The sequence below is a fragment of the Anoplopoma fimbria genome, chromosome 19 (genome assembly GCF_027596085.1).
Source record: "Anoplopoma fimbria isolate UVic2021 breed Golden Eagle Sablefish chromosome 19, Afim_UVic_2022, whole genome shotgun sequence".
Classification (NCBI taxonomy): domain Eukaryota; kingdom Metazoa; phylum Chordata; class Actinopteri; order Perciformes; family Anoplopomatidae; genus Anoplopoma; species Anoplopoma fimbria.
This window is the reverse complement of record NC_072467.1, coordinates 2,138,971-2,164,041: the sequence shown is the minus strand read 5'-3', so window position 1 is coordinate 2,164,041 and position 25,071 is coordinate 2,138,971. Positions and strand designations below refer to the sequence as shown.

Sequence of the window (25,071 nt, the reverse complement as noted above, 5' to 3'; positions counted from 1 at the left end):
AGGAGGTAGACACGCAATACAAAAAACTGATTTTACCCAGAATCCAGCAGCCGTGGCAGTTATTGCTTCCTGGAGCTGTGAGGCTGAAGAGCCTAGAGCCTGACCGACAAATCTAAGGGCAGATATTATGTTTCAATATCGGCTTATCCCCGGTATAGTGGTATATGTTTTTATTTTGGCTGATATGAAAATAAAGGGAAGGAAGTAACTATTGTATATAATAAAAAAATGTGCACAAGGTACTTCAGAAAATGTCATCATTACATACTTCAGTACGTCAAGCAGACTTGCACCAAATACTTAGTTTTTTATTTGTCCATTCTTAATTTACTACTGACCAAATGTTATGTTTATTTATCTATTCATTTTCAAATTATTTTTTGGGATCGATTAATTGTTCGGGCAATGAACTGTCAGAAAATGGTGAAAAGTGCCCCTTATAATCATAATTTTCTCAGAACCCAAGTTGACATAATACATCCGACCAAAAGGCCCAGACCAAAACATATTCAATTTACAATAATGAATAAAAGAAATCTGAAAAATCTGTACATTGGAGGAGCTAAAACCAGAAAAGTTTTACTTGATAAATGGCAATTAGTTGACTATCAAAATAGCTGCCAATTCAGTTTTTTCAGTTGTTTAAATAACCGTTAGAGCTCTAGTTTTGCTTCCTACTTTTTAAAATGAATTCCAGTGTCACAAGTCACAACATGCAGTATCGGTCAGGCTCGCAGTCACTTTTCCAAACTCTTCAAGTAAAATAAGATATGGAGAAATGTGCTTTTAGCTTATTTGGTATTTGTGGTTGTATAATGATATCTCCAGATTTCATGCTGTACAAATACATGGTCATTAAAATGATCATTAAAATTGCCCGCACACTGAAGGCTGATTCACTGCTGGTGGAGTGATGAGGTGTGATCAGTGTTGAGTGGATCTGGATAAAAACCCTGTTTTTCAGTCCCCACTACCACATTTCCATAAATGCTTCTGACCTTACTTGAAACACGGCTCTAAAAAAGGTATAATTTAATCTTCAATAACAAAATAACATTTCAGTTCTGTTAAAATATACATGGAAAACCTGTCAATATATATTAGGAAACAAACTAATTTGTACAAAAAGTACATCAGTATTCTTATTCTAATAATAATAATATAGCATGTTACATAAACCTTAAGAGCAAGGTTGATATGAAACAAAATAAATCATAAACTCTTCATACAAAGAAATTATTGAAATTCGATGAATTTCAACTTCATGTAAAATGCAAATCAAAATTAATTGGAGAAATAACAGAACAACTGAACAAATGAGCACATTCAAAAGTACTTAATTATTTAAACCATATGAGCATTGCACATCTATCTAGACTATCATCTACTGGTGCCAGCAAATCTTTGCTTTCATAATTATTTCTCTAACCGCAGCTGACACTACTGGGTCACATAACACTATTGGAACTGGTTTATTTTACTGTATCCCTAAAAATATCTTAGAAAAACAACTCTTTGTTCTTCAACAGTTTACTTAATACACCAGGGTATACTTAAGTGTAACTGTTTCTCTATCTATCCACATAATTCTGTCATCAACATCTTCTCAAAAAAGGCATTTGGTTATCACCCAGTCTGCTCTCTGTTTCATCAACCTTTACCATTATTCCCTTCAAATTGTTCTGTTTTTTTGCTGCTGAGGTGAATATAATGTTGTGCTGTGTCTAGTTGAGTTCTGATGGGGATGAACCAATATCAAAAGATGTTATACTACTTTGCATCACATATACTTCACAGCAAAGGGCCTATCAATTCTAACATAACTCACTTCCACCTTCATTTTAATAACAAATCAACTTCCTCGATTGCTGTTCTTCTCTTCTCATTTCCTTATGCAAATACATGTTTAAAAGCAATAAATAATAATGAAGGCAACTTTCATCCAATGCAACGAAATCTTCTGTTCTTTAAAAAAAGAAACTGTTTCAACTTCTTCAGTTCTTAGATTTTTTTTTTCTTTGTGTTATTTGAAAAAATAAAATACCTGAAATGAGTTGAAATAAAAAAAAAGAAAATGCAAAAAGGTGTCCTCTGGCTTTGTAGAAAAGAAAAAGAAAACAAGCGAAACGAGGAGGTGGTTGGGTGGGTAGGGGGGTTAACTCAAAGTGGAGAAGGGGAGGAGAGGTTCTGGCCCGGTGTTACCAGGAGTGGTCCAAGCTGAATGTCTGCAGGAGGAAGATGGGAGAAGCAGGGTTCATGTTGGGACGAGGCTGCCCTCCATCACTCCGGAGTCCTAACCATCATCTCAGACCCCCGAACGGGCTTACGAACTCTACGACCTCTACGACCTCACTCTCACTTGTCAATGAGCAACCCGCCCACCCAGCGGAGCTTGCAGGCAAACCACCGCCTGAGGGGACAAAAGTATTCGTAATGGAACTGCTCAAATTCGGGGGTCTGGCGGATGTCACGTAAAAATGCAATGTCGAGGTCTGACTCGGTGAGGATGATGAGGAGGAGGAGCAAGACAAAGAGGAGTCCAATGGTCACAAGGAGCAAACGGAGGACACTTAAGACAAATTTATTCACCTGTTCCACCTCGCTGAGGGCTGAGTCCCCCCCTGCACCCTCCTCTGCACCAAAATCACCCACTTCCCCGCGCATGGGGGTGCCTGCCTCCGACTCCTTCTCCTCCTCGATGCTGCAGGGCGCCCCGTTGATCTGGCGCGAGACGGCCATCTCCATGCTGTGCTCGGCCACCGGGGTGGGCAGGACGCTGTCGGACGGGCTGTAGGCCTCGTCCGAGATCACCGCAGTCCTCTCGCCGGCGTCCGTGGCCTGGCTCCGGGAGCGTGGCATGAAGCAGTCCCCGTGGGACACTGAACGCACCGGTGTGGAGTGAGCGCTGTCACGCAATGACTCCAGACCTTTGTGTGGTTGTTCAGGGAGGAATAGGGGGAAGGAAACAGAGAGGAAGAAAGAAATATTACACACATTTCACAGCATGGGAAATAATTACTGATATGATGTGACCGTTCATTCATAATAAACTAGTGTGGCCTTCACTGACACAATAAACTACTGTAGCTGCGCCTCTGAATGCTGAAAGGTCTACTCTGCCGTTTGTCCAGCAGAGATCTGTTACAGAGACACACAGTCTCCACCCTGAGAGCAGAAATCTGATCAAGCTTTTTCCCCAGAGTCAAGTAGACAGGGGGGAGTATTGTCATTGCAGAAGGCTCATGATCTGATGTAATGCCTAATAATTATCTCTAATGGAAGAAATCATCATGTTCCACTTGCACTAGACGTGTATATATTATTCAACATCCATTTGAGTGTTCAAACCCGTTATATTAAGTATACTTTACACCAAGCCTGCTTCCTGATAAAGTTGCACTTTCAGCACCCTAATCTCCAAACAATCAGGCTCTAGAATTCCCAGCACTGATCCCACTTTGACTATTAGATTTCCCAATATGTAGGTTGGTTTAAAAGCTTGTGTAAGAATGCTTGATATTCTTCGAGGAAATTAGGATTATGATAAGGATAGGTTTACATTTTTTATCTGTCACAATGCTGGCGTGCTTCATCCATACTGAACATCCCTTTCTCATGCAGTTCAAATTTAAGAGATGAGGGACAAAATCCACAGTTCTGGTTCAGTGTAAAATGCATTGCAAAAGTTCAGGTAAAGTTAGAAGATTATACACTGTATATTAAGCCTGCAGTCTTTGACGAGCCAATGCAAATACAGGCATGTGAGTGGTAATATAAGAAGACTTTAAAGGAAGACTTAATGCCAATAGAAAACTTACAACTACCCTGCTTGCATTTGCACTAAACTGTTTAATTCTCTTTTCTTGTTAAATCAAACCAAAAACAAAAGGTAGGCAAAAAATAACTAACCTTCAACTAGGAGTGAGCTATCTAGATGAAATCTTCTATGACAGACATTTGTAATCTGATATTGTGATAAAGGAAAATGTGTTTACGGATACACAACATGGCTTATTTCATCTGATTAAATACTACAAATCAAAGTACTCCACAAGATTGATACTAAAATCATACAGGAATCAAATATTGCCACAAAACAATAATGCTCATTGACTTGCAACATTGCCAACAGTGGACTTATGCAACCGTAGTTGTTAGAGACAAATATATACCTGCCAGAAACTATTCAACAACACGTTTCAAGGCATGATAAATATTTACTGCTACTGTAAACTATACTGTTCCTTTTGCAGAAGAAGTAACAGAACAGTATGTGAGAGCTTCACTGCAGTGTACATGTCAGTGACGAAGAGCTGCGGTTGAGCCCCTTGCTGACGATATCAAATTCTCCAGAGTCATAGAGGCAACATTACACCTTCACTATAAAGGGAAGGGATTAAAATTCAGCTTTCGATGAGGAAGCAAATCATGAAAAGGACTTTTTTGAAAGCTGCAGGAAAAGTAGAACCAATTGTGTCCAGTGTGTAAGCCCCTGCTGACATGAAACTCCTGTCAAGTGACAAGAAGGACGGTTGGGTGACTGTCAGCAGCCATCTTTCCTCAGTGTTGATCTGCCTCAGCTTATCCTACATTCATCTTACAAAGTGAGGCAGCAAGCAGAAAAAACATTGCTTTAATTTGAAATTCCCATGTTTATAGCTTTTAATTTGAAACGCTTACATCAAACACATCGAACCTCTTGAATTACTGTATACTGGTTGGAACCAAACATAGCTGCTATATGAAGAGTCCTCCAATCTAAAAATCAACGAAATAACCCTCACAAAATCACTCAGAAGAAAACCTCCAGGAGGCAGAGACAACCACAGGAACGATGTCGCTCTCGCCACGCCAACGTTGCTGAGAGAGAGACTGATTTAAAATAGAGAAAGCCATCGGCACTTCCATGTAAAGCACATCCCTGGCTGGCTCTGTGATGTTTACCTGGAGGGGTGCTGGACTGAACGTAGGGCAGCGGAGTGCCAGGTAGAGGGGTGACGCTGGCAGAATCCTGCTGCCCCGTCAGGGCAGGATAAAGGGGCAGGACGCCCAGGGCCTTGCCCAGCATACGAGGCCCCAGGCTCAGCACGCGAACCTTTACATCCCGGTAGCAGTGGTTGATCATACGCAGGTGGACGTTCACCCGGGTGGTGATGCGAATTAGACACTTAACCATGGTTGCGGCATGCACGTGTTTATCACGTCCTTATGGTCCCTGTCCCGGAGTCCAGGCCACAGTCTCGCTGTGTGTATGTGTGTTAGGCCGAGGGGTCCTGCCTTGGCTGCAGTTTGCAGAGACGAGTGTGTGAAGCAAAACGGTGGCTTTCTGCAACAGTGCTACGGACGTCGGCATTGGCCTGGCCTGATTTGGCCCCACCCAGGCCAGTGACATACATGGAGTAGAAGACCCAGACTATTTTCAGCTGGGGTATTAATACCAGTGTAAGACATCCAGTCAGCACACACTGGGGGTGGGAAGCTCATATGGCTCTCTTGGACCCACAGAATAAGACCCTCAATAGACACAGTACACCTGCCTCTGAGCTCCATTTATCTCATCGTAGAAAGAGTTACAGTATGTACTTGAGGCAGGGTCAAAGAGTCTCACTAGTGGTTTTACCCAGAGCCACGCAAGACATACAGAGGAAGTGAGGCCACCTGTTCTGGGCCGATAGCCTGCAGGTGGGCTGAATGAGTGACTGTTGCTGCCACTGTGTTTTGTACACCAAATACACGATCACTCAAACACACCCACAGCTGTGAAACACGGGAGCAGGCCGACTGACGCACACACCTGCAGCATGTCCCACTAGCGCTGTAAGCATGCACTGGGCCAAATGGCTCAAGTTACAGCATGTGTGTGTCTGTGTGTGTGTGTGTGTGTGTGTGTGTGTGTGTGTGTGTGTGTGTGTGTGTGTGTGTGTGTGTGTGTGTGTGTGTGTGTGTGTGTGTGTGTGTGCATTTACTAATGGCGTCCTGATGCAGTTAAGATTTTATACCAGCCAGTAATAACGCATTATCCACAATTATATCTGAAGACTGGGATCGTTAATGCTTCGGAAACGAGAAATGACGTGTCTCAGAGGAAGAGGATAACTTGCAAACAACAACATACTCACTGTGAGGCCTCTACTGAACACATAATGTCTTGTGAAAACACAAGTTTGCCACAAACACTTCCATGGCATGTAGGGGATTAGTTGCTTGCTTAGGCCTGTTGAAGCATGGGGGGTGAAGATAAGTTCTTACCCTCCATAATAGATATGTGCACAGCTCTCCGACGCGTGCGCGGTACACTGGTGAGGCGAGGCCCGTGGGTGATGGATGGACAACTTCTGCTGGGCACGAGACCAGCCCTGCAGAGACAAACAAAAAGAAAAGGCACATACGTCACTGCACAGAGAAACAGCTACGAGCAGAGGTAACTCATACTGTAGCGAGTAGGTGCTGCTGATATAAAGACTTCTACAGTAGCTTGGTGCCTAAGAAAATAGAAGAAAATGAAAAAAAAATCTGATTGAGGACATTCTGACCTCTCCTAGAGTTTAAAACTCTACCTGTGTATTTCTGGAGGTTCTCGTTTGATTTTGGCACTCTGCTCCATCACCTCTTTTGCCACTCGTCCACTGTTATAAAGCACAGACACGATGCTCAGGATGAGTTACACACAAACACACACACTCACACGCGCGCACACACACACACGCGCACACACACACACACGCACACACACACACACACACACACACACACACATAACCAGGCACCCTGGTTCACCCAATGCTATGAAAGCCATCACTGCAGTGGAGGAGTACAGTGCATGAGCATCATGATTGAATTAACCCGGTGAATTCAGCGTTGTGTAACTGAATTACCACCAGTCAGACAAAATGCATTCACAGACTTGCAGGCAAAAATATCAAAACAATGATCATGTTTTGCCCTTTAACAGTAAACTCAACATTTAACTGACCGGGCTTGTGATTTTAGTTCAAACAAATCATACGTAGCTAGATACCACTAAAGATAAGTGAGAAATGTTTTTGGTTTAATCACTTTGGTGGACTGGTCCTTTAATGAAGGACAATATGTTGGTCATACTACAGATTTTTAGCTCATACAAGGTGAAAATGCCTCATGTGATCAGTCCCCTTCATATCCCCCCTGTGTGTCCTCTTGTGAGGTGTCAGCCATATCCGCCGGGCAAAAGTCCGCTGACGTTACAGCACAGAAGGCCACGAGGCCAAGTCTTCTGGGAACACTTCTCTCCACTTCCAGCTGGGGGGTTTTCTGCAGTGTCCTCCCCTCCCTGTCATCAGTCATACTGTCGTGTTGTGTACTCTACCTGTAACGGAAACGGCTGCCCTTGAAGAACAGGTTGCTGCTGGACACCGTGCGAACCTGACTTGACTTTTCAAGCCTGATGGAACAAGAAAAGAAGAGAAAATTGAAGCCTATTGCACCAAAACACTTAGGAAAACTATTAATATGAACTTGTGAATAATATTAAATAAACCCCACTCATTATCACAACAATATGCTTCCTATATGATCATACTGTTGAAGCGTGTTTATACGTAATTCTTGCTTTCTGAATCCCAGAACAAAGCAGAAACTAGGATCAAATACCCTGCTATTAAATGCATGTCCACTTCCTGCAGTATAGGCACTGCAATCTCGACACGCCTCCATTCAATATGTTTTTATTGTTATAGTAAGTGAGACATTAATGTTTAATGTTTCATTTTGCTTTCAAGATATGTGTGCTTCTCGGAAAAACATCTCGATCACATGTTCTCTTGCCTTTTAGTTCCCCAGACTCCTTATTACAGGAAGATTTTAATAAGTGGGAGGCAGATAAAATATTATCAGTCTTCCACTTCTGAGAGTCATCCAAAGGTCACATCATATTAACTAAAATACCTTTGCCCTTCCCAAGCCCCTTCTCTTTCCATCTGCTAACCCCCACGCACCCTTCATCAACTGAGCCATCAGCCCGGATCATTACCCCACTGCTCCCTGGCCTCTGAGCTCACAGGCTGCCTGTTCTTGATTTTTCTTTAAGATGGAGAGAACAGAGGGGACCTGCGCTATTATTCATGGCTGACACAGGGGAGCCATATCTCAGAGGGAGCGGTGAAGTGCTTGCAGTCTCGTGCCAGCGTACACTCATTCACTAAAGGTCAGAGCCAACTCACACCTCATTTTCCCGCTGACAAACAACCCAAAGGGAAGTGGATTTTAAGGATACCAAGATAGTGTGACGGTAATCTGTAAAGCAGGAAAACTACATAATGACAGCGCAGGAAAATAAGAATAACATTGAAATTAAATGAAGGAAGAAATTTGTGGACTCACTTATAGAAAGCTTGATTCTCCACTCCACACTTCCAAAGGTGCTTGCATGCCTCCGGTGTGGGTGCAAAGTACGTCAAGATGATCTTTTTGTATAAAAGTAAATATAACTATTAGTATAAAAATATAACTAACAGCAGTGCATGTAGAGTGTAGTTTTCAATCTTGGTTTTGTGCACACATCCAACAATTCATGCTCTCACCTCCTTCTGATTTGCATATACGTGGAACGTTTTGCCCTCGAACTTCAGTTTGCTCACCTCGTTCCTGCCCAGGCAAAACAGTCACACATACAGAGAGTGGAAACCAAAAGCCACAGCTTCTTTAAATATTCATGACAACCACTTTGAGATCACATAAACAGCCACGGTGCACGTTTGGCTGACAAAACAAATAACTGATAATATTCCCTGCAGACTGGGGAATGGAGAATGAGAGTGACCTGAGCGCTACCAAAAAAAGCCAGAATGGATACTGCAACAATAATAAGTCTGTCTTCATTAATGTAACAGGAACCTTTTCAGTTAAAAGGGAAAAGACAAAACCCAAAATGTTAAATAGAAATGCACCAAATTGTATACATTTCCAAGTTATCACTAAAGCATCTTGCTGATTCATATCAGTGGGTGTAAGCTAGTGTAATTAGCCATCTGTGCACATACTGGCTGCTGGCTCAGATGGATGAGCTTTGTTGAGAGTGACTGTACAACCAGTTGTAGTGCGACTGCTGTTTTAAGTAGAACGCCCTGCATATAGAGCATGTATGTCAAATCAGGTGAAATTAAGGCCTGCAGCACAGTGTTTGTCTATTTACATCCTGCAAGTGCTCGAGGAACTAGTGCGCTGCCGTTGGCTCACATTCAGACAGTGTTGCACATTTGGCTCACCATTTGAGAAAATGAACCCTCTTGTTTCCCTGAAGCACCACAAAACCAAATGGTGTGAAGGCGAGGAAAGCTGGGTTCCCCGACACATCCTGAAAGAGAACAATTTCAAAATATAACTTGAACGCACACATTTCACATGAATAACAGATAAATTAAGAGACTCATGTTTAAGCATGTGCTGTATGTCCCATGAGTTTCAATGTTCATGTTGGACAGAACTGTTTGCTGAAATGTTTACTGTCTAAAAATAGTACAGCAGTGCTTGAAAAACCTTGCATGGATGTGGATCAACACCATATGTCTCCAGCATCTGGGCTTTCTGGAGGAAATTTCGCTCTGATGTTTCAGGTGTCTGTCCACTGAGGGAGAGCAACAACACACAGAACATCTGTGTCAGTCCACCAAAAGCATAAAAAATGCAACACAAAAGTTTTGAAAGGCCAAACCCCTTCAGAAGGATTTCATTAAGAGAATGAAATAGGTAGACAGAGGTTAAACAGATACACATACAGCTATTTTTAAAAAGCAAGTATTTATCTCCACTTGAATTCTTGTTTCATTCAGGCTGTCCAATCAGTGTGAGTATTCAGAGTGAAGCACTGTTCATTTGGTGGTGAAGAGAGAAGCAACCACTAGTGGGCAGCAGAGTTTCGTGGCGTTTGTCATTCTCCTCTTTCAGCATCAAAACTCGACTTGATGTCTCTCTACCTCTATTGTGTCTTACTGTACGTCATTAACACAGTTGGGGGAGTTAGATGGATCAATGTGTGAATGTAACCCTTTAGCAGTTAAACTGCTGTCTGTTAGAGTTGTGTGTCTGTTTGTGTGTGCGTGTGTGCATGGACCTGCTCTGTCTGATCACTTTCATTACTGTGCTCTGCTGCTCTTCCATTTGAAGCTGGGGCTAGGAACCATCACTAATAACTATAATAATGGGCAGGTTATGAGTTATTTGAGTGGAGAAGAGACTGCTATCTGCTCAAATAAGCGACAATAACCTGTCTGGCCAACCCGATACAAGAAAAGCGGGTCTCATTACTGCACTTAATTCTATAAATGTCAGAGAGAATATGATTTTGTTCAGCCTTTATATGAGCATGATCTGTAGGTATTTGAAAAGAATAGATATTGAATGTGCAGTTTTATATTCTGAAACTTACATCAGCTCTGTCTTGTGTATGTCTGAAATCCGGCGCTCCAGCTTCTCCGAATGTTTAGGGAAGAACTGGAATTTGGAGCTGTAACCTTCAGGATGCTTCCCAGGGTCGTAATTTCCGATCTCAGCTGGAGGGAGGATCAGAAAAAGTGGAATGCTAAAACATTCACAAACATTCAGGGCAGATAAGTTAAGACAATGTCTACAGCTTCCAGCACAGTGCTGCTTTTGCAGCGTTAACATGCCCAGGATTATATGTGTTCCTTCATGCCACACTGCACTCCCTCGGATGACCCTGATGCTGATTTCTCTCTGCGAGGAGGAGCTGACCAGGCAGCCCATCTTTAATTCATCAGCCCCTCCTCCAGAGGACCTGCCTCTCCGCAAATATTGTGCATTCTGTGATGTAAACTGTGCCACCATACCTGATGTGTGTTGCGTTTGTTTATGTGTGTGTGGTGATGATAAGATGCAAGATAACCACTTCAAAGATTTTATAATCAAGCGTGGTTTCTTCGTTTATAAAAGAGTGGCAAGGTCACTAATTATCATAAAAACTACAGAACAGCCTTTCACTTTGTACAAGTTTTAGAGTCGACATCAGTACAGGAAATAGCAATCAATGAGCGTAATGTTTACTATATGTCTAAAAGCATATACATCTTGTGTGAATTAAAAAAAATATATAATAATAAAACACTGTTAGCATATTCGTTTAGGATCATTATGCTCTACATCACCATCACCTAATTCCACTTCTTTGTACATAAAATATATATTTGCTTGGCTGGCAGCTTCAGACTAAACTACAGGGCATGCTTAAACAGAGGTCACAGAACACAGAGTCATTCCCATCCGTCACCTCCCGTTACCTTGAAGGATGTGTGCAGCAAGCATGGCCGCGTCCGAGGTTTTACACAAGAGCCGACCGTGGTAGAGGTCTCTCTTGATTTGCAGGAAGACAAGATATCTAAAAGGAAAGGACGGAAATCACGTCAGACGATCTGACAGGCCTGCTTAAGAGAATACTGATGATATCCACTCTGTCATCCAGTTACATTTCTCAGTGAAAACACAATACTGAGGAGGAGCAGCAAAACAACGAAACCTGATAAACCTCACAGACTCTGGGGTTCATTGTCCCTATGGGGGTTTTGAATATTTCTTTTTGATTAAGCTGAAATGAGGGTTTTGTTTTGGGGAAAGGAGGGTAGGAAGGCCCTGAGGGAACAGCTGCTACTGCCGCTGAGCTTCTCTTAAAGCCTCCAGCCTAGATTCAGACTGAACCAACCAATCAGCTCTTGAAGCATGAATTTTTCTGAGACAACATCTGAAGCAAACATCACAATGGTGATGATGACTTTATTTTTTATCACTTTTGTTTAAAATTCTAATTTTAAACACCCCCACAACTATGAACAGGAAATCAGACATTCATCTTGTGGCTTCTCCATCTAGTGCATTTCCACAAAGGATAATAATGCTTTCTGCTTGGAGAGATACATTACTAAGCTGCTTACCTTCCCCACGTTGTTTACTTTGCAACACACCCCTTAGAAGGTGCGACGAGTACAATAAATGGGTACTAATTCAACAGCCATTTAGTGCTTATGGCTGCTGATGTTTTGACTGTATTTCAAAACATATGCATAATAAAAACATGCACTGTGAGACATAGCACACTATTTCGCCTTTACATGGCGGAAAATGTCCTCTTAATATGAAATTCCTTTTTTAAGGCTACAAGGGCAAATTATCTGTTGAAGGCTTTCAAATTAATGTTTGTAAAAATGGCATTGTTGATTAATGTGTATTAGCCCCAGTATAATCAACTAAAAATGTCCCAATTATTTTCCCCTTCTTTGTTTGCATTTAGTTTTTTTGTCAAGTGGCTTTTCTCCTAGTGGGAATTGCTTTGCCTGTGAATTGCCATTGTCATACATGTTATGCTGAAGGCTTAAAGACGAAACACATCAGCAGTTTTGTCAGACCATTTCTTGGGAAAAGAAATACAATTCAAAATCAACCCTTTCACTTTTTTTGTTTTTTTAAATCACTGAATTGGCACATTTTTTCTAAAAATTAAGATTCCCCAAAACAAATAAATTTGTTTTTGGGAAATACACCTGGAAAGCATGTTAACAAAACTGAGTCGGCGTATTTCACGGAAGATATTTTGACATGTCACAGTGGGAAAAGCACAGGCGTATAATATAATTAATGATGTCTGAAGCCCATGTAGCTGCTTCAGTTTCAGTTCTGTCGCGGCTTACTGGGAAGCTGAACAGAGCCATCGTTAATGTTATTAGTAACACCTCTGCTTCTCCCACTACGACAAGTCAAAAAGCCTGGTGTGAGAAAGGCCTACAATATGAGAGGCATCACCATATATTATGGAAAAGCTGCCTATTTTTTGGCGTCTATAGAATTTTTTTTATTTGACATTAACATTCTGTCCAAAAAAAAAATCCTTGCACAATATGATGAGAGGGAGTACCCACTGAATGAGCCTTGTATGTGATTGATAATTTACCCCTTTCCCTCCCTCTGTGGTTTGCCCTCTCCACTCTCATCAGGGTTAGGGTTAGGGTTTCACTCTCTCCTCCTCACCCCCAACCTCCAGCCCTGCATTCACCCTGCTTTTTCCTTTTCACTCTCCATCAGCACTCTTCATGGGGTCAACATTACATCTCATTACACCTCAGGGAGAGAGAGAGTGTCCTACTCTCCCTCGAGTCAGTGATGAATGCACGGATATACCAGCTGGCCACTCTTCATTATCTAAAGACAGTGTAAACTCAGTTCCCTTCATGCTCTTAATTAGTCACTTTCACCTTTCTGCTAATTAATCAGAATCCCATTTAGGAAGAATTACCATGGAAGGAAATGTGTGCCTTTAAAACACAAAAAGACTCTTGGAGGCTTTTACATTCCTCGCTGCTTCACAACTCCTCTTTCAAACTGTGCTCTGTGTAATATTTATCATAATGTTTTAGACGGTTAAGTACTCAGGCATTTTAATTATGCAAGCCCATAAATAATGTTTTAGAAAGACACATGTTGGCTCTGTGTAAAAATTTTAGAGCACAATCTGTACTACAGGAAAAATCCAAAATAAAAGACAAGTCAGAAAAGGACAAAACACAGCTGGTTTTCACAGGTTTGTCGAATGATGGCAGTCTTTCTTCCTTACTTTTAAACTGAAACAAGAAGGTACACCGTAGCAGCATAAGAGCACTTATCAATTCATCTGAAGTGAAAACAACAGAAGGAGTTCATACCGAGTGATTTCCTCCTTTAGATAAGCAGGTTCAGGAGGGTAGAACTTGACTCTCAGACACATGGTGAACGGAGGCTGAGCTGGAGGAAACATACAAAAAACATTTAAGAAACAGACAGGAATCCTTTCATTGCAAGAGATCAAACATCATTCAGGAGATTGAAGGAGACAGCAAGGCTGTTTTAAGAGTCAGAGGCAGATTTATCCCCATGAATTCAAAGAATTCTCCAATATCAAAAAGGGTAGCAACTAGTTGTTTGTCTTGATCAGTCTTCTGCTATTTCTCTGTGTGGATATTTATTATGATGTTTATATTCATTTTATGAGATATGATGTTTTATTCTATTTTTAGGGCCAAGGACAACAGATTAACTAATTGACAGTTATTTATTTTGATGATCAATGTGCATCATCCGATCACAAGTAAATCCTAAAAATAAATAAACTATTAATTGTCAAATAAAGAAAAATCAACCATTTCTCTCTTAATGAATCATTTACTGATTAAAATGACACAAATAAAGATAGCCTTTTTGTCTGGTTAACCGTTGGAAAACCCAAAGGCTATGAGAAAAGCAGGTAAGTTGTAATAGTAAAACATTGACGAAACTTTGAATAAATAATTTATAAACTCAAAGTACTCACATTTCATTTGCTTTGGAATTGATTTTGAGAGCTCCAACCAGTGCTGCATTGGGAAAAAACAGATGAATGCAAATCAATATGCCGAAGCAGCATCGAATATAATCAATTTGTATGGTGTTCTTTTGCAAACATGACTAGAGGTCTCTTGAGACACTGTTAGAGCACGAAGGCTGATTAGACAGTCACTCTTTTGGCGAGATTCAGATTCTTCTTTGTCTCTGAGAGCATATTCTCTCCATCTTTCTACCAGGTTGCCTTCTCGCAAAACCAAAACCCACCCACCCACAGCAACGGCCAACCGAAATAGTCCTGAGCGACAGCATAGGAAATGCAGCATCAGCAGGGCTTTGCTCTTGTCTGCATGACTACAACATGATCTGTGAACATGTGAATACTTCATGAGTCAAACAGTGCTACTCGATGCCTCACAACAGAAGAGCCCGACGAAACAACCGTCCATCTCAAAGGCGGCGTGAATAAAAGAAACTGAAGAACACAACTTTTCACTCTGGCCCACATTATCATCCTTCCAGCTAAATCAAACCCAATACATTTTTTAAAGTATAGCCAGTCATGTGATTTCTATATCGACACAAAGCAACAGAGTTATGTGTACACAAAGTCATTCTGAGTTTACATTCAACCACCTCTGCCTTTAAAACATTGGAAGCAGTGGATCTACCATGACATATTCTAAACTTGTGATTTTAAAACTTGGTCTAACAACAGGAGTTAAAACTATGCCTTTTTGTTTGAACTATCAACAAGGCTCTATTTTTGGATCCCATTGCAGACTATAAAGTAATAGCTCAACACTTTGGGAAATACTCTGATGAGAAGCCTGTTGCCATTCTGTGTGTTAAATACAAAGTTGGAGTCAGGAAGCTTTTATCTAAACAGCCAAAACAGGAAGAAACGGCTAGTCTGACTCTTGAAAATTCAAAATTAGGCCTACAAGCACCACCAACATGTCAAGCCAGTCCTTTTAACCAGCAAAAATGGTACCAAATCACGAAGCTTCACACAAAACACCCAAATTATAAACTTGAGCACTTTACTGTACTTTCCATCTTATAATTGGAATATACTGCAAAAAAGCAAATTACAGGTTTTTAACCAAAGGATTTTGAAGCAATGATGTCTCAGTTTGCTTTAATGTTTGTGATTTATTTTGGGACATGGATTTGAATAGTATGGCTTATTGAATAGACATGATTTATTTTTTAAGTCTCTTTTCAAAAACAGGCTTTACCCTTTTAAAAAAAAAGCAATCAGTGATGCAAGTGCACATGAATAGCCTCTATCAGGCTCACACACACTTACCCGCTGCTTGTCTGGATCCACATATCTGATGCCAAAATAGTCTTTCTCCAGCAAGTTGAGGTGGTGGCAGATGAGGTCAAACAGATACTGTCCCTTTGCATCCCGCTGTAAAGGAAGAGAAAAACAAAAAATTCAGCAAGCATGCCCACAAAAAATAAAATCCCAAACATATCTGAATATGTTGCCAAGAAAAGATTCAACAAAGGTACTGTCCTGAGTTCAAACATGAGAAATAATTTCTGCTAGCAGAATATGCTTCAGTTTTTTGTTAAACCCTGCCAGAGATATCTCAGATTCATCCAATATTAATACAGTCGGAGCTATCTGAAGTGTCTTGAATAAACCCTATCCACAGCTAAAAGAGGAGCTCAAAGAGCGGGTGGATTAAATATGCTGAAATCTCACTGGGGTTTTGCGACAGTAATACTCTGTATTCGGTCCTCGTGAGGATGCTTCTGTTAGAGAAACACTTGCTATAATGCAGCACAGAGAGAAGCCTGAGCATCCTCCACTGTGTCCAGTAAACATCTGATACCCCTCTTCCTGTTCACAACAATGTATCTGCATAACGCTTCTGAACATTTGGATCAAACTGAAAGACATTTGGATCAAAATGGCTGAATAATGAGATACAACTAGTGAGCACAACTGTGATCCCTGCAGAGGAAAAGTGACAAATAATCACACAGTGCAAATCAGTGTCAGTCACCGTAAACTGTAAACTGTAAAATTATACCTGAAATAACTCAGTATGTAATAAAGAAATTTAAAATAAATTTGCAAGACTAGATATTAAAAACTGAAGTGGTTGGGGGCATTTTTCAGCATTTTGACTTCTGTGACAATAAATCATTGCATCAGAGCATATTTCGAGTTAATGGGGTGAGGTTAAAGGTGATTGTGATTAATCAGAATCAGAGAGACAGCAAATATAAAATAGAGCACCACTCCATTGCTGTTACTATTCATCGGCTTTCTCCATGACAGAGAGACGTCATGCCAACATACTACATCACAGTCTTGTCTCATGGGGATTTTTTTATTTTGAGGATTGATTTGATCGGTCATTCAGCACAAACGCCCTGAGGAGTCTCATTGTTTATGGGCATTTTGGGAGGCAACTGTAAAAAAATGTAAAGTGATTTTTCTTTAATTCAGAGTACTGCCTATCTTAAGGTATATTTATACACGGTCCATACTTCTTGCCACATTTTTTGATGAACAATGGGTGAAATGATTGTGTAATGTGAAAGTTGCTGCTTGTAAATTATGAACACACCCAACTGAAAGTTTACTGTTTCACTTCACTAGTACCACTCTCATCAACCTGCCTACTGCCTGGTGTATCCATCCACAACATATAAAAAACACTTCGCACTACCCACCCAAATAGCAAGGTAAAGGGAAATATTTCTCTCAGCAGTTGGTGGAGACTGATGTGGTTAGGAGCATGCAAGAGCATGAAAACGACCCAAATGCAGATACAAAAGCAGGCTGACCGTTGTAGTTGAATGATTTATTAAACAAAAAGGCTCACAAACTGAGAGCCCAAGATGCAGGCAGGTTAGGGGCAAACAAAACTACAGGCGATAAACAATAAGAACTGAATGAACTGACTAAAGAAAAGCACAGAGACTTAATACACAGTGAATGGAAGGAGATAATGAAGGACAGGCGACAGCAGGGCTTGACGAGTAAAAGGTGAAACTAATGAGGGCGGGGCAGATAATCACACAGGCTGGAAACAAAGAAAGGCAGGCAATAAAACTAGTCAAGAAACCAGAGGAGATCTATAACAAAAAAAGGACCATGACAGAGACCAAAACAGAGCTAAAAAGAAAAGAGAATATTACACTTATGGTCATCAGGGAGCCAGAAACATGACAGCAAATACCAATGATACAATAATATTATGATCCTATCCAAGACAATGATTGAATCACACGTTGGCTGAGGTCTGATGGGCACTCAAGTCTCTCATAATGGCTAATTAGTAGTTCTACTAAAATCAAGATCGTGCAGCCACAGTTGACAGTCTCACTCCTCCTTCCTACTCTCTCTGCTCGTTTGTCCTGTGAGGGCAAGTAGAAGTCACTGGCAGCACTCTCCTCCATGTCATTACGCAGGCTGTACATAAAAGGCACTTCATTACGACAAAGGCCTGTCGATGGTGGGCTTGTCGCTTGACCGCTGTGACCAAATGTCGATAGATGCTCTGCTACTGGAGGTAACTGACCTTTCTGTAGTGAGAGGGCTTCATGGATGCTGACACTGTCACTTCGAGATTATTTCCTCTTTGTTACATTGCTAACCAATCTGACGTGCCTGCTAGTTTGAAGGGGCTCGATCCTTGTGGTGTGCTCAGATGGCATAGCACATGTATGCGTTATTTGAGAGTCACAGACACTTGCATGCAGACAAATACAAATAGATTCCCTGTGTCTGTAATCAGGTTAAGGGATTAGGGAAACACGTATTTTCCCTGATAAATTTATAATGGAGAAAGTTGATTTCTTGGTTGAAGTATGTAAAATAATCTGCCAATCCTGCATAATCTAAATAAAGTTAATCAGGTTGTGTGCCCTCAAAATACAAAAGGACACAATGAAAGCTAAAAATAATATTTCTGCTTTCAAATTGTAAAGCATGCTTCCTCCTGTGGTTTTATAATTTGGCTGAGAAGCCTGCTAGAGGGAGCAACAAAGACAACCACAAATAAAAAAACGGTTCTGTATGGAGAGGACATACTGAGTCAGAAAAAGACATCTGCTCTTTTGTTGCAAGGAGCAAGTCTGTTAGTATTCAACAGCACTCCCACCAACTCCCTTCCTCCTCCCCCATTTCTTTATCCCCATACCTCCGTCTCCGCTCCACACCAAGCACAGCTGCATTATTCCTGCACTGGTCTCTCTAATGACAAGACTGATGTGATTGCGCGAGAGAAAGGATGTCGTGAAATTACTAATTAACACTAATGAACCTTTTTTCTCGCTTAGATTGGCACCTCAATATAGCCCTACAGGAGCCTCAACAGATTTACAAAAGTTGGTTTGACCTGAGTTTTAAAATAACCAGGTGACCAGGTGAGACCCTACATATTGAAAATATCCAATAGTGCTGTGTTGTATTTGTCTGCCACTTCCCTACAAAGTAAAGTTAATTAAATTGTGTGAAATAATAGGATAATTTGTGAAAATTAAAATGGGGATGGATTTGTTGACTAGAAAATCACCGTCAAATTTCACTGTTATACAGAACAATATTGAAATAATATTTTTACACAAAATGATTTGTTGCCTGACAACAGAGGCAAAAAGGGCATCTCAGAAAAACACATGAGAATTAAAAAAGATCTTTCTGACGTGCCTCTACCTGAAAACAACACAGTTGTTCTTTTACTTCCTAAAAAGCCCCTAGTGTGCAATGGGCACTTTCCTTTCAGATTAATCATTGAAATGGTCTCCATGTCAACGCAGGAGCGCAGACCATTAATAAAAGATTGTATCACTTTATGGTGAGAGGAGTGGAAACATAATGCCATTGACTGCGTGGGACTATGTGTGTGTGTGTGTGTGTGTGTGTGTGTGTATGGGTGAACAGTGTACAGCTAAAGGTACATTTAGTACCCTGAGGCGATTTATTTGGTTTCATAAGCAGATTAGTTTCTTTTGTCCCAGGAGGCTGAGTGGTTAATGTGTCAGAGCGATTAAGCGTCCCGACCGAGCTGAATGAAGTTCAAGTCATGACCGAGCCACTTCAGCAGGGACTTGGGGCAAACGAAGACCGACCCACAACCACTTAGAATTAATAAAAAGCTATCTCTGCTGTAATATCATGTCTCTTTCTTTTAAGTCATAAACTGGTTTAGTCAAAGCACACACACAGTTAGTCGTTGGGCAGGTGTTTACATAGAGCACATCACGTCAGTCTCTGCATTTACAACTATTTTTAGTGGTGAATCATGTATAATATTACTACAGTAGGTATTTTGGTACATGTCATTATTATTTCATTATAAACCAACCGTATAACGGAGGTTGTTTCAGTGTCAAAGTGAAAATATCCAACAGATAAATCCATCAAATTTAACACCCACTATTATTGTGGTTAATGATTCAATTCAAGGCCAGCTCGTACAGTATGAACCATACAGGTTGAGCTCTTTTTCAGAATCTTCCACCATCTAACAATCACTGCCGCGAGGGTTTTGAACTGTAGAATCAAACAGTTATGAAGAGAAGACTGCAACAAACTGCATTTATGGGGTTAATTCTCAAATACACTCCTCAAGATAACACCACTGGCTAATGGAGTGAAAACAAGGAATAAACTGAGAGTTCTGCATCTTTAAGATAAAACGTACTCTCCCATCGAGCCACAGTCAGCAAGCAATTATCACACTCATTAGTTGAGGCGGAAAATATATGATTTTTTTGAGGAAATTACGTCAAAGGAATAGAAAGCAGAAAACATATGATTTACTGCACACAGAAAGACATCTACATAAAAGAAGTGGTGAGGCCAAATGCTCCCTAAAATGCAATTAAGCAAAAAGGCTGAGGTGTAGAACCAATTTATCGCCATATGGTTGGACGTTTGCCAAAGTAGCTTAATGGTAGCTTTTAAATAGGGTTATTAACTTATGTGTAACCCCGGGCGGTTGAAAGAGAGACTGAACATGTTATAGAAAGTGTGAGAATATCTTAAGAGTAATTAGGATGCTTCACTCAGACTATTTTAAATCATCAATCATGTAAATATGGTTGATAAAGGGACATGACAACAAAAGGCACCACAATGTCAGAGTGATGCCTTGAGGAACAACACAGCAGAACGCACAAAGACAAAACAGTGCATATTTTAAGATCCAACAAAAGCCTGTAGCAAGTGTAAACAGAATATACACAGATTTCCTTTTTCCAGTCAAATAAGAGATGTTTAATTCATATAAATGAAAGAAATGGACTGCTCTAATGGCATACACAGATATAATGTGATGCAGTTGTAATGAGTCTTTGTACAAGACGATGCCGTGAACCAGAAACAGTTTGCAGCACAGTCTTACAAGGCGGGAAAGTGGGCCATCATAACACGATGGGAATGTGTGAGGATTTGCCCCAGAAATGTGAGGAATCAAGAGAATAAGTGCAGGAAAAAAGAGAGCTGTGGATAGAGCGATATGGATAATTGCTTTTAAAGCTTCTCAACGGTGGATAGTTTGAATGGGTGAAATGTGAGTTGGCATTTAGGATTAATAGAGGAATTTATGAGAGAGGAATATTCTATTCAGCTCAATGCCAAGAACGCTCACATTTTTTTTCATAATTGCTATGTTTAACTGTAACCCTGCTTGACACTGTTAGCAGTGCTTTCAATAAATCAACGACATTATGACCAACGTTATTGTTTTTTGACATAAAAAAAGATTCAGAAAACTTGAAGAATAGGCCAACTGTTATCTTCTTGTCAAATTCTAAATGTTACATTGTTCGTTAGCAACATTTTGGGGGTGAAGTTCATTAGTTACCTTATCTGGTATGTTACAAGATTGGAACCACAATATTCATATGTGGGAATGTTAAGTAATTATAGCAGGAAAAAAGAGAAAATAGTCCAATTAAAAGTGATAATTAACTTAATTTGTACAGAACATAAGTCAATGCAACAGTATGTCTCTTACTACCTTTAATGCATATTTGAATATGTCCTTAAGGCTAGCACACCAAAAGCTCTATGTCCACTGTTTTCAAGAATTACTTTTTTATGTGGGCATATTCAAATAAAATTTGGGGTTTTAACAACTCTAGAAACATACTTTCTGATGGATATGGATAAGGATTAAAAATCTTAAGCAGGCATAATGCAAAACTTTTGTAAACTAACCAGTTACAGATTTTCAAGTTGACAACTACTCGCTAACATTTACAAATTTTAATTTTGACCTAATGGTGGCGCTAAAGGAAATGTCAAGAGTTTCTCAAAGTTATTACAATTCATCCTGTGGGAACATGAATATTTCAACCAAATTTCATGGCGATCCAACAGCATTTGGTGAGATTTTTCCGGCTGGCCCAAAGTGGTGGATTGATGGACAGACCGATTTAACCATCCATAGAGCGATGCCCCTAGTGTGGCTTAAATGGCATAAAGTTAAAATAGCTATTGCTCCCAAATTTTGTTTCAAAATAAATGGTGCACTAAGGGATCAAGAATTAGAAAGACATCTTTGCCACAGTCTTCACTGGACTACCTAATCCTGTAAAGTTCACACAGGTTTGGCAGCAGACTGGTGGAGCACAGGAGTGTGTCTGCTTTAACCTGTACAGTGTCGTCACTCTCAAGTAAATAGCATTCATAACAGAATTCATATTCATTCATAAATAGCCATTGCAAAACACTGTTCATGACTACTGAGATACAAACAGGATGTATCTCAGCAACTAAAAAAGTGGCTCTAGATGTGTGTTTGATGGAGAGTTGTTTGTGACGTGTGCCTAATGATACTCTACCTTCATGCAGAAACAAGGAAATGAATACATATCACAATGAGGATTTCTGAGTCATCAGTCCTTCAGCCCACCAATGATGGATTTAACTGCCAGCCTGGTTCTTTTCTGTCACATCTCTCGAATGCAAATACAACTGAGCATTTTATGTGCAGCTGAGAGATTGTAACTATGTCTAAATATACTCCCTGTAAACCTTAGTGCTGAGATTTTTAATAATCGTAGCAAGAATCAGCAAGGCATTCGATTAGTCTTTTGTTACTTAATATTTATTTAAATGTTTTTCTTACTCTACACATCCCTGGTTACCATATATATTTTAGTGAGCGTGGAGTTGCTCCCACAACAGCTAGGTTTTCTTACTAAAAAGTGTGACAAATACCCCCCAAAACAGAATGAGCAGCACAATTGGTGTCATGCTTGGGATTAGCATACAAACAATGCCTCATTTTTCTGGCTTTTGCACAGCTTTGGTGATGCGCCAGTTTGGTCTCCCCCAGTGTAGTGAAAGGCTGTCGGGCAATGACTCAGTGTCGCTAATTCAGACTGTGTCAGCCCTTCAGACCTGACATTTATTCTCATGCACTGTTAACCTCTACATGAAATGAGAACTGGGCAATCTTACGGCATGCAATATTATCATAACTACATCTAGGTTTTAGCCCACAGGACAAGTTGTACCAGACATGCACATTCCAGTTGCTGTCAAAGACTCATTCACACAATGACTAATGTCTGCTGTTTATCAGTGTAATTGCCATAAGCGGTATTGGATTTCTTGGCAGGGGAAGCCGTTAAAGCCTCTGAGCGATCAGCGTTCTTTTCATCCATTTTATAAATTACATTTAAGAACATAAGACCCTAACAGCAACTATTCCCAAGCAGGTTCGTTGTGAGAAGTTACCGTTACAAGCTGCACTACATGGTCTACTAATTGGTCTCAGGCTATAAATTTCACAATGTGTCACAGCACTGGGCTTTTTCTTAACAATCGGACGACCAGTTCACTGAGATCCAGCTTCATCCTCTTTTCCAAAGCTAACCCCCGGTCAAGAAAAAGGCAGTCTTCACCTGTGGCTCTTCCTCTCCAGCCTGCCCTCTCTGAAATATGTGTGGACACCCATCGGGCCTAATTGTTTGACGACCAGGACACCGCCTGTTTGGCATGATTATCAGTGATACTGTGCTGATAATGAAAAATTCCTCGCTGTGAGGGCGCACACCCGCTGGTTTCGTCTCATGATCCCCTCCTGATTGTACACTGATGAACTCTGATTGCCTTCTTGTGTCAGAGTATTTCATCTGCACATTTGCTGACTTCACCTACAATTTTACTCCCGTTTTTCCCACTTAACACTCTGCTCTGATAACTGTCCTTTTTGCTGCTACTTAAAGAATGTGTTGACACAAACAAAACAGCTGGTTAAAGGATTGTGTATCTCCTTCAATAAACTGCTGCAGTCAGATCTTTAATGAAAGGCAAGGATGCATGAGATAGAGGGCAGAAAGAAAAGGGCTTTCTGGGAAGAAGAGAATTCAGTCATACACTCATATTTTTTACTGTGAAACGGTGATTTCCCGTCTGAATTCTTGGTCTTTTTCTATCATTATTGAAGAGGGATATTTCCCAGCCGCAGCTTCTCCTATTTTTGTCAAGTGGGCTGATTGAATGTGAAGTCACAGGAGGAAACATTAGTTGGGAATGACCATTTTTTCATCTTTTTAATAGCATCCCAGGTACACAGTAAAAAATATTGCATCTGAATATTAGAGCAGCGGTTTCCTAAAAATGCAGAACAATTGCTTTGTGTTGTGTTTGGGTACCTGAAAAGAATCGTTTTGCACTACACGGTCATTTGGGTGACAGTGAAGAAAAAGCCTCAAGGCTCCATCAATGGAGATTCTTGTTCGTGAGATTCTTGTTCGTGAGATTCCCTCCTCCAGTCACATTTAGTTAGTCAAATGTGAGGCTACCTTGTCCAAAACAGTCAACTCATCAGCGATCTAGAACCAGTGTTGACCAGAGGTGATGACAGACACATCACCTAGTGTAGGGGTGTTTAATAAATAGCTTCAGAAGAGTATAATGGAGTTAAGACGTCTTGTTTCATTACAGGTACAGGGATATAAATAAAGGTAAAATTATGAGGCAGAAATTCCAGAAGAGATCCTTTGTTGTCAGAATGAGCTTTGGTGTCATCATATGTATTGTTTGCTCGAACGGGAGCCAATTAAAACAATCAAAAAGCTTGACTGACACCAGCAGTTGTAGGCTTTGCTTTCTTGCTGTCCTGGTGGCTCTTATATATCTGCAGATCACTAATACAATGACAACAGTCTCTGTGTTTGAGAGCCTCTATACCTTCTGCATAATTAAGAGTTTTTGAACAACTCTGACTAATTCATCTCCCCAGTAAAGGCCATGCATAAGTTGTAAGTGTTAATATCACAGCAGTGATATAATGAAATAAATATTTTGCAGACAGGTTCTCCAACTACTTTCTCTGCCGCAAAAACATGCTCACCGATAGCACTGTGCAGCATATTGATGGCTTTAGAAACCCCAAAAATGTAAAACTCAAAGCACACAGAGGCTCTATTATTTACAAGGCCATGTAAGTAAACTGCACATTTTGCCAGCAGGACACAGAGATAAGATTTCTGCTGTAAAGTCCAAAGCAACACATTACAGTGAGCATGAAGAGACAAAGGCAGCAGAATCCTTTTGAGTGAATTCAAGCTTTTCTGTAGTGAGTAGGTGGAAGCTTGACTTTTCTGGCTCTGCTGATGAAGTCACTTCCAGATGGAATAGGGTGTGCTTAGTAGACACACCTGCTTTTCCAGTGGGACTCTGCATTGTGGACCCACTGAAGAAGTCATTGTCAGTCATCTGAAAATAACTTGCCACCATTATCTAAT

At 40.5% G+C, this 25,071-nt stretch overlaps 1 protein-coding gene across 1 annotated transcript in view; it reads right to left on the bottom strand.

Annotated features, from left to right (window-relative positions):
- Positions 1-2,355: 2,355 nt before the first annotated feature.
- Positions 2,356-25,071, bottom strand: part of LOC129108641 (FERM domain-containing protein 5) — a 50,145-nt gene continuing 27,429 nt past the window's right edge. Inside the window, exons 2-14 of the mRNA XM_054620517.1 lie at positions 15,647-15,751; positions 14,324-14,366; positions 13,680-13,758; positions 11,271-11,368; positions 10,403-10,526; positions 9,514-9,601; positions 9,243-9,331; positions 8,559-8,622; positions 8,359-8,441; positions 7,346-7,420; positions 6,558-6,626; positions 6,250-6,356; positions 2,356-2,927 (exon numbers count right to left, since the gene is read on the bottom strand). Coding sequence (XP_054476492.1) covers positions 2,356-2,927; positions 6,250-6,356; positions 6,558-6,626; positions 7,346-7,420; positions 8,359-8,441; positions 8,559-8,622; positions 9,243-9,331; positions 9,514-9,601; positions 10,403-10,526; positions 11,271-11,368; positions 13,680-13,758; positions 14,324-14,366; positions 15,647-15,751 — 1,596 coding nt within the window. The remainder of the gene's footprint in view (positions 2,928-6,249; positions 6,357-6,557; positions 6,627-7,345; positions 7,421-8,358; positions 8,442-8,558; positions 8,623-9,242; positions 9,332-9,513; positions 9,602-10,402; positions 10,527-11,270; positions 11,369-13,679; positions 13,759-14,323; positions 14,367-15,646; positions 15,752-25,071) is intronic.